The sequence below is a fragment of the Mustela erminea genome, chromosome Y, assembly GCF_009829155.1.
Source record: "Mustela erminea isolate mMusErm1 chromosome Y, mMusErm1.Pri, whole genome shotgun sequence".
In the NCBI taxonomy this organism is placed as follows: domain Eukaryota; kingdom Metazoa; phylum Chordata; class Mammalia; order Carnivora; family Mustelidae; genus Mustela; species Mustela erminea.
This window is the reverse complement of record NC_045636.1, coordinates 3825614-3835895: the sequence shown is the minus strand read 5'-3', so window position 1 is coordinate 3835895 and position 10282 is coordinate 3825614. Positions and strand designations below refer to the sequence as shown.

At 38.5% G+C, this 10282-nt stretch overlaps 1 protein-coding gene across 11 annotated transcripts in view; it reads left to right on the top strand.

The window, feature by feature from the left end:
• The first annotated feature begins 2335 nt into the window (after nt 1-2335).
• The window catches only part of LOC116583910 (lysine-specific demethylase 5D), a 58608-nt gene continuing 50661 nt past the window's right edge, over nt 2336-10282 (top strand). For 3 of the 11 annotated variants that reach the window (XM_032331920.1, XM_032331927.1, XM_032331926.1), the window contains exons 1-5: nt 2336-2873; nt 4382-4459; nt 5444-5566; nt 5819-5989; nt 6849-7001. In XM_032331920.1, the coding sequence (XP_032187811.1) occupies nt 2724-2873; nt 4382-4459; nt 5444-5566; nt 5819-5989; nt 6849-7001 (675 nt within the window). In that variant the 5' untranslated portion in view covers nt 2336-2723. Of the gene's footprint in view, nt 2874-4381; nt 4460-5443; nt 5567-5818; nt 5990-6848; nt 7002-7227; nt 7794-10282 lie in introns of those variants that run through there. The other 8 variants (XM_032331922.1, XM_032331917.1, XM_032331916.1 and 5 more) reach the window with 5 other exon arrangements.

The window sequence follows — 10282 nt, the reverse complement described above, 5'->3', positions numbered from 1 at the left end:
AATATACTTAACTTAATAAATTAATAATGCTGATAACCTAGGTCAAGTGGATAAGCTTTTGGAAAAAAGAAATAACCAAGAGTATTGTTAAATGAATAGTGTTAAATGAAAGAGTATTTCAGTCACATCAAGAAATCTAAAAGCAGGGGCGCCTGGGTGGCTCAGTGGCTCAGTGGGTTAAAGCCTCTGCCTTTGGCTCAGGTCATGATCCCAGGGTCCTGGGATGGAGCCCCACGTTGGGCTCTCTGCTCGGCAGGGGGCCTGCTTCCTCCTCTCTCTCTCTGCCTGCCTCTCTGCCTACTTGTGATTTCTCTCTGTCAAATAAATAAAATCTTTTTTTTTTTAAGATTTTATTTATTTATTTGACAGAGAGAAATCACAAGCAGAAGGAGAGGCAGGCAGAGAGAGAGAGAGGGAAGCAGGCTCCCCGCCGAGCAGAGAGCCCGACGCGGGACTCGATCCCAGGACCCCAAGACCATGACCTGAGCCGAAGGCAGCGGCCCAACCCACTGAGCCACCCAGGCGCCCTGTCAAATAAATAAAATCTTAAAAAAAAAAAAGAAAAAGAAAGAAAAAAGAAACCTAAAAGCAAAAATTTCTCTTCCACTGTCAAAATGGGGGCATAACAGTTAATTTTTAGAGTAATTATTAATTAATTAATTAAAATCTTACCATTTATTAGAGAGAACAGAGGAAGAGTGAGAGAAGCTGAGTCCTCACTGAGCAAAGAGCCCAATGAGCTGAGCCGCAGGCAGAAGCTTAACTACTGACCACCCATGTACTCAAGGGTAACTTTTTAAAAAAGATTTTGTTTATTTATTTATTTATTTGAGAGAGAGAGAGAGAGAGAGAGAGAGATCACAAGTAGGCAGAGAGGCAGGCAGAGAACAGAGGGGGGAAGCAGGATCCCACCAACTAAGCATAGAGCCAAATGCCCCGCTGGATCCCAGGACCCTTAGACCATGACCTGAGCCAAACGCAGAGGCTTAACCCACTGAGCCACCCATGTGCCCCCCAGAGTAACTTCCCTCCCTTACCCCAAGAGTAAATTTTAAGGAACAAATGGGCACTTCCTTACTTTGCAATCCTTCAAACGCATAGATTAAGAAGATACTGCAAAATGGATTTCACAATGTAAAACTAAATCTTAGTAATTGGAAGACAAGAAATTATAGCAAATTTGTCATACAAACATAGAAGTAAGACACTGGAAAAAAAAATTTGTACATAGCTAACTCTAACAGCTTTTGAGATAACACTTAAGTAATTGTAATTTGAGAAATAACTAGAGCAGTGATTGCATCTTTTTAGAGACCAACTTAGTAATAACAAGGGATAAGGTGTAGTTTGCTTGGTCATTCCAAATTAGAGTTTCCTGGGGTTGTGATCAGAACAGTTTACTCTTTTTTATGAATATGGTATTTTTCTAAGAAATAGGACCAGGTATTTTTTTTTCTATTTGATACTTTAGTGTTTGCTACATTTTATTTGGTAGCTGTCATAGTGTTTGTGTCTGTTCAATAAGAGGACTGCTCTTCCACAAGGCAAGTAGGTTTTTAATTTTTTATTTTCCTAGCCCGATTCTTTTATTTGATTGTATGGATAGTTAGGAATTGCAAAACGGTCTATGTAATTATTTGACTAGGTGTTTGTAGTAATGCACTTAGTTTTTAACTAATTGTTTCTAATTTTTAGGGGATGCATTTCTTTGGCATTTTTTAATAAAAGTTTTTAGTGCCCCTACCACTGTTTAGATATAAATGAATGAAATCTTTAGTTTGTACAAATGCAGTAAGAAAATGTATGCATGCCAACTGCGTATTTAAGTGAAATAGTGTACACGAATAAAAACAATTCGTGTTTTACAAATAGTTCTAGGATTGTAAGAGTTGTAACTCTATTAGGATAAAGCCAGGTGAGTAACTGAAAAGCTAGTAAATTTCTGGAGATTGTTTCAAGGACTTTGGGATGAGTGGTCACGACGTAGTGGATTGCAAGGGTCCAGGAACGGAAGCAGTGGGATTGCAATTTTACTAAATGTGGAATTTTCTTTTTTTTTTTTTTCTTTTTTAAAAAATTTTTTTATTTTTTATAAACATATATTTTTATCCCCAGGGGTACAGGTCTGTGAATGACCAGGTTTACACTCTTCACAGCACTCACCAAAGCACATACCCTCCCCAATGTCCATAATCTCCCAGCCCCCCTCCCCCCAAATGTGGAATTTTCTGTGTGAAAAACAAGTGAATGATAGACGACAGGGATTTTTACGATCTTCCGTCTACTGCGCAGGCGTAACATGCGCAGTTGTGTTAAAAAAAAAAAGATCCGGCGGTTTTATTTGTGATTGTGTTCTCCTCTTCCGTTGAAGAAGTGTTCAATGTTACTGGAGTTCCTGGTTTATGGCACTTGTTTTGTTTTAGTGAACTCCATTATGTGTCTCTAGCTTTTATTAGCCCACATAGAACAGCTCCGTTTTCGAAATGCTTTAGCGCCTGAAGAATCCATCCGCGGAGTGACACGAAGTGTAAAGCAACCGGAAAAGCTGCAGGGTCAAGATGGTGGTTGTAGAACTGAGAGTCGTGAGCAATCGCATGAATTAAAAGAACGGTAGAAGTTAAAGGAAAATAAAGGCCTTCTAGGGCCCAGGTTTCGGCGACAAAGAATTCATATGCCACCGAAGAAAGAGGAAACCATTTTTCAAATTAGCATCTGAGCACGGGATGGATCCAGGGTCCGACGAGTTCCTACCGCCGCCAGAGTGCCCAGTGTTTGAACCTACCTGGGCCGAATTCCGAGACCCGCTGGGCTACATCGCGAAAATCAGGCCCATTGCAGAAAAGTCGGGTATTTGCAAGATCCGTCCACCAACGGTAAGGCTCTGAAACAAAATTTGGAAATCGAGTTGGGAACTCTAGTACTGCAAGGCCTTAACTCGTTAGTTCTTGTTGTTAAATACTGTATGCATGTGTAATTTCTTGTTTTGTAAATAACCATGATACGGTAGCATCAGAGAGGTGGCTTCCAACCGTCGGACCTCGTGGGGTTATTTTATAAAGAAAATAAGAAAGAATTTGAAGTTGGTTCTATGCTGTGCTACAACACACGCATTTCTAAAACAATAATATTTACATTGAAAACGTTCAGATGTACTTCCAAGTCTTGAGATATAACTGAAAACACACACACAAAAATTATATAGATTTTCTTATTAACCCCTGGGCTTAACCTCCTGCTGTAAGAACTCAGGTAAAAATGCGGGCGGATGTGAAATCTTCCATTTATTTAATTTGGGTTTCACGGACAGGTCTCTCTTGGATTTCTTTTACTCAAAACTGCTAACCGAAACTGTTACCTTTCTCTGAATTAAGAATGCAAACTTAACTGCGTGTAGGCTATCACTTTAAATGACGGAAATGAAAATTCAGCGTGTCCTCTTAATGCACACGTTATTACTCATTTGTTGGATGCTTAATCTGACTACATTTCTTTCTTCTATTTGTACATATTTTTCTTACTACTACTAATTATGATTCTCTTCTTAAAACACTGTTGGGAGTGCGAATAAATAGTGATCCAGCTTTCAAAATCATTTCTGGGGGCACCTGGGTAGCTCAGTGGGTTAAAGCCTCTGCCTTCAGCTACAGTCATAATTCCAGGATCCTGGAATTGAGCCCAGCATCCGGCTCTCTGCTCGGCAGGGAGCCTGCCTCCTGCTCTCTCTGTGCCTGCCTCTCTGCCTACTTGTGATCTCTCTCTGTCAAATAAATAAATAAAATCTTAAAAAAAAATCACTTCTGATCCATGTTACATTTTTCTTAACTTTAGTAAGAACCCAGCAAGTGAGTCCACATTGAGGTGTGCTTCATTACTTTCAAATTAATCTTTTAGGCCCTTTCTCAAGATTTGTTTTATTTTTTTTCTCCTTGTTTTGTTGGAAGACACGTACCAAGATGTTTCGAAGGTGTTTTTTTGTTGTTGTTGTTGCTGTTTTTCTTTTTCATTTACTTGGTTAAATTAAAGAGGCAACCATTTGAACATTTAGGAGCAAAAAATAGCAACCAGAAGTCTTTTTTTTTTTTTTAAAGATTTATTTATTTATTTGACAGAGAGAGATCACAAGTAGGCAGAGAGGCAGGCAGAGAGAGAGAGAGGAGGGAGCAGGCTCCCTGCCGAGCAGAGAGCCCGATGCGGGACTCGATCCCAGGACCCTGAGATCATGACCTGAGCCGAAGGCAGCGGCTTAACCCACTGAGCCACCCAGGCGCCCAACAACCAGAAGTCTTAAAAGGGAGGAATATTATACTGAAAACAAATGGTTCTAGTTCTTCCCATCTTTATCCTTTGCTATGCCATAATAAGATCTTTTATTTTCTTCTAGGACTGGCAACCTCCCTTTGCAGTAGAAGTTGACAACTTCAGATTCACACCTCGCATTCAGAGGCTAAATGAACTGGAGGTAAAATGGAAAGTCATCCAATTATGCTGGAATTTGAGCTCTGATCATACTTTACTAATACTTATATAACTGTAGTTAACCATACATGTTTTAAAAGGCGATAATATTTGATTCTAACCCCAGTTCCATTTTTTCGAGAATATTCATCTCTTATAAAGTCTTCTGCAAAATGACAGCACATGAAGAGTTTTTTTTTCAGAATTGAATGACATATTTTTCTGCCATAGAATGGGCTAAAATTAGGGATAGCAAGAAGACAGATTTTTTCCCTGCCCATGCCAACATATTTTATCATTGTGGAGTTTCCCTAATTTCTTCATAAGAGCAAAGTTCGGGACAGATACATGGTCAACTAAATTTTCCACTTGAGTGGTGGTAGTACATAAGTTTTTGAATAAGATGGACTGTATTTGATATGGATCACAGTATTTAGGAAAGACAAATTTTATTTTTTAAAGCAGTCAACAGCCTGCATATTCAGCTTTGTAGTATTAAATATGGAAAGCTAATGAATGATGTGGCATTTTCCTTTGCTATTATGAATTTTAGCCTGTTGAGAAATTCCAAAACGACTTAGCATAAGAGAAGGTTAATTCAGAAATTATGGAAATTTTTGACATAACATAGAAAAATACTTCACTTTTTTCAGTGTGTATAGACTACAGCATGCTGTAAGGAAGATATTAGATTAAGCCTAAATGGTCTTGCTTAGCCTTTCCTTTACTAAATCCAAGGATGGTGCTTTAGATTTAAGGATGAAAGATTTTGACTTTGAGGCATCACTCTTTGAGTTCTCTTTTTAGATTGAAGAATCAGCTTAGTTGAGCCTTTGTTAGACACTAGTGGTAAGATAGACAGTGAAATGTAGATTCTAGCCTAGTAGAGCACTGTAGATATACGAAACAGTACTTGTTCATTCAAGTTACATTGGACCACAGTCAGGTTAAGGAGTAAACCAGTCTCATAGGACTCTCTCTTCCCCAGGCTCAGACCAGAGTAAAACTGAACTATTTGGATCAGATTGCAAAATTCTGGGAAATCCAAGGTTCTTCATTAAAAATTCCCAATGTGGAACGGCGGATCTTGGATCTCTACAGCCTTAGTAAGGTGAGAGTACTTCTGCTTTAAAGAGGAAAAAAAAGTAAAAACCCCTGGGTAGGAGACCCTGTGGTTGAATTTTGTGTCTTTAAGTAGGAAAGCACACAACACAGAGCTTGCCAATATTTCTTTACAAAATCTTTTCATCTTGGAACAATTGACATAGGTGGGAGTGCACAGTCCTCAATTTTAACCCTCTCTGCTACTGTTTAGGTCTCTTAGTTTGCACACAGTTAATTTACACCTTTCTTATCCTTGCAGATTGTGATGGAGGAAGGTGGCTATGAAGCCATTTGCAAAGACCGTCGTTGGGCCCGAGTTGCCCAACGACTCAACTATCCGCCAGGCAAAAATATTGGCTCCCTGCTACGATCTCATTATGAGCGCATCATTTACCCCTATGAAATGTTTCAGTCTGGAGCCAACCTTGTGGTGAGGGCTCTTAGCTGATTTGGTGCCTAATATGATTTTGCTTTCTAGTCTTCTCTTCCTTTTTCTGGATTGAGCTTCTTCCTAAGCAGTCAGGGCTTAGAATCTTTATGTACATTGATAGAAATTTTGGGAATTGGCTCTGGAAAATATTGTTCAGTTTGAGAAGAAGTATGAAGTATATTTTGAAGAAGTTTTAGATACGTTAGAGCAGCTATGTGAGAATTGGAGGATTGTTTTTTCTGTCTTCCTCTCTTGAAGGTTACTAGGACATTTTTATGGAGTGGCTATCAAAGTATAAGACAAAAGCATCCTCTGTGATAAAGATAATTATCTTACGGAATTACTAAGCTTTTTAAGGGTAGTGCAGATAAAAGTTAGTTTAAGGATAATATTTTGATACTGGGTTTAACTCAAGGAGTGGGAACTAATTTGGCTGGGTATCTAAAATAACGTTTTTAGGTTTTGTTATTTTCAGGGCATTTTGTGAAACTGTGTATATGTGAATATTTGTAAATGGCTATTTTAGTTAATCTGTGTAATTCTGTTGGATTTGATATTTATATTGTCCACTTTTCTGACAAAGGTATTGGAACAGCACAAGGCATACAAAGTAAGAATAGGAGCCTAGGTTGAAACCTGATAGTCGGTTGCAAAGACTGTTCTCCACTATGCTTTACTGCTTATACATAAGCAAATATGTAGAAGAATTCTCATTGTATGTGTGCTTTTATCACAGAAAATATAAATGGTAAATTTGTGTAATTAAGAAGGAAGTACAGCTTTCATTGTTAGAGATTTAAGATAAAGGAATCATTTCATTATTTGCTGATTATGAATGTGACTAAATTCCTGACCTTAGGTTTTCTCATGTTCGCAGCAGTGTAACACTCACCCATTTGACAATGAGGAAAAAGACAAGGAATACAAACCCCACAGCATTCCCTTTAGACAGTCTGTGCAGCCTTCCAAGTTTAGTAGCTATAGTCGGCGGGCAAAAAGACTACAACCTGATGTGAGTGCCTTTTTTTCCCCGAAAACTTCAAAGTTTATCTAGGACTTGTTCAGTTCATATCTATAAGACATTCTTTTTTTTTTTTTCATGTATAGTTGGTTCAAGATGGATTTATTTGAAAATGAATGAGTTATTTTTATGGGTATTGTTTGTAATATTTTTGTTCTGGTAGTTTTGTTTTTACATACTCTCTTAATACAGTTTTTTAAAAAAGATTTTATTTATTTCTTTGAGAGAAACCACATTAGCAGGGGGAGAGACAGAGATAAAGGGCCTGACATGGGTCTCAGTCTCACGATCCATGAGATCATGTACTTGAACTGAAACCAAGAGCCTAACTGACTGAGCCATGTGGACACCCCTCTTTCTAATATAGTTTTAGGGGTTTTCTTGAATCTTGGGTTGATTCACATAGACTCTGTATTGTTGTCTCTTTTTTTAATTGTTAGTTTTGTTCTGTGTTCTTTTATGAGATGGATAGTCAGCCACAAGGGAAGCTTGGGAAAAAGTTATACTCAGGATACTTGCCTCACAGGGCCACAAGTACAAAGCAAAAGCATGAATCAGGTTGTAGGAACAGGATAAGGGGAAAGCGTAGGTCATGACCTTAATGGGGTTTCTCAGGGAAGGGCGAGGCGCAGTAGGAAAATGGTTTAGGATTGGCTGGCTTGAACAGTTTGGGTGGACTCTAATCTGTTGGAACACTCCTGTTTCCTTCCTGCCTGGTACCTGGCCCTGAGATGATTAAGGCAGAGGAATATTACGTCCTCTTGTGCCGAAGCCTAACTGAAGGTATGGCCCCCGATTGGTTGATTTGAGTGTGAAATGCAAACTCTTTGCTGGGTTCTTTGGTATTTCAAAGAATTGGCTAACCTCAGAGGAGCAGTCTTTCCCCATCCAGGCAGGGGTTTTCATGTGTCAAACAATGTAGTAGCAGAAAATTAAAAACACAGACAAGAGGGACTTAGTTTCATTTCTTGCTAAACCTGATTTGTGAGGACCCCTGTGTATCTCAGTCAGTTATCTCAGTCAGTTACCAAAGGACCTGAGCCAGGCTCAGGTCATGATCTTCCGGTCCTGGGATTGAGTCCTGCATCGGGCTTCCTGCTCCCTGGGGTGTCTGTTTTTCCCTCTGCTGATCCCCTGCTTGCGCTTACTTTCTCAAATAAATAAAATCTTTAAAAATCAACAACAACAACAATGACCAAAAAAATCCTGTTTCATGTGTCCACATATGTTCTCATTAAATTTTGGATGTTTGTGCTTCTAAAATATATTTCATTAGGATAATGCAGTTTGGGGGAGAAAGATGGGGTGGCTGGGTGATGGACACTGGGGAGGCTATGTGCTGTGGTGAGTGCTGTGAATTCTTTAAGCCTGATGATTCACAGACCTGTACCCCTGAAGCAAGTAATACGTTTTATGTTAACTAAAAAAGGGTAATGCTGTTTGTTCTTACATACTTTCTGAGTAAAACTAATACTAAATTTTAAAATATTTTAATATTTGGATGTAGAAGGAAGAAAGATGGTGATTTAGCTCAGATTACTGCAGTTTGGATAGATTCTGCATGAGTGCTTTAGTTATTCAAACAAGGTAGCATCACATAATTATCTAACTAAGAAAAGTGAGCTAATAATTTGGGAATCAAAAATTTCTTTAAAAGTAGTAATTATCAGCTAAGGGTACAAAATATTTTCAAATTCAAGGAATCTTTAGATACTTTTTCTTAAGAATGAAATTGTCCAGTTTGTGGGAAAGGTCTTAAAAATTCTTAAAACTGTGTAGTTACCAAAACAAATTGTACTTCCAGAACATTAAGAGGAAAAAAATTATAAATAAGTTCTGCCTGAAGCACAAAAGAAGTAAATGCAGTGACAAATTGGGAATGATACCATTTTTTCCCAATTTGGAGCTAGGTATATGTAATACAAGAACACATAGTAAGATTTTTGAAAGGATAAGAATAATATCTATTATTTAATTTAAAAAAATTTTATTATGTTGTTAGTCATATAGTTAGTCATATAGTATGTCATAGTTTTTGATGCAGTGTTCCATGATTCATTGTATAACACCCAGTGCTCCGTGCAATATGTGCCCTCCACCCATCACTGGGCTCACCGATCCCTCCAGCCCCTTCCCTTTGAAACCCTCAGTTTCCAGCTATGCATAGTCTCTCATGGTTCATCTGTTCCTCTCATTTCCCTCCCCCTTCATTTTTCCCTTCCTTCTCATGTCCTCCGTGCTATTCCTTATGTTCCAGAAGTAAGTGAAACCATCAGATAATTGACTTACTTCACTTAGCAGATTCTCTTCCAGTCCCATCCATGTTGATGCAGAAGTTGGGTATTCATGCTTTCTGATGGCTGAGTAATATTCCATTGTATATGTGGACCACATCTTCTTTATCCATTCATCTGTTAAAGGGCATCTTGGCTCTTTCCAGAGTTTGGCTGTTGTGGACATTGCTGTTGTAAACATTGAGGTACCCTTGCCCTTCTTTTATCTACATTTGTATCTTTGGGGTAAGTACCCAGTCGTGCAATTGCAGGGTGATAGAGTAACTCTGTTTTTAATTTTTTGAGGAACCTCCACACTGTTTTCCAACTTGCGGTCCCACCAACAGTGTAAGAGAGTTCCCCCTTCTCCACATCCTCTCCAACACTTGTTTCTTGTCTTGTTAATTTTTGCCATTCTAACTGGTACAAGGTAGTATCACTGTGGATTTGATTTGAATCTCCCTGATGGCTAATGATGATGAACATTTTTTCATGTGTCTTTTGGCCATTTGTATGTCTTCTTTGGAGAAGTGTCTGTTCATGTCTTATGCCCATATTTTAACATGATTATCTGCTTTTTTGGGTGTTGAGTTTGAGGGGTTCTTTATAGATCTTGGATATCAGCCCTTTATCTATATGTCATTTGCAAATATTTTCTCCCATTCCATGGATTGCCTCTGTGTTTGTTGACCATTTCCTTTGCTGTGCAGAAGCTTTTTGTCTTGATGAAGTCCCAAAAGCTCATTTTTGCTTTTGTTTCCCTTGCCTTTGGAGACACGTCTCGAAAGAAGTTGCTGTGGCTGGTGTTGAAGAGGATACTGCCTATGTTCTCCTATAGGATTTTGATGGATTCCTGCCTCACGTTGAGTTCTTTCATTCATTTTGAGTTTATCTTTGTGTATGTTGTAAGTGGATGGTTGACTTTCATTCTTCTATACATAGCTGTCCAGTTTTCCCAGCACCATTTATTGAAGAGACTGTCTTTTTTCCAAAGGATAT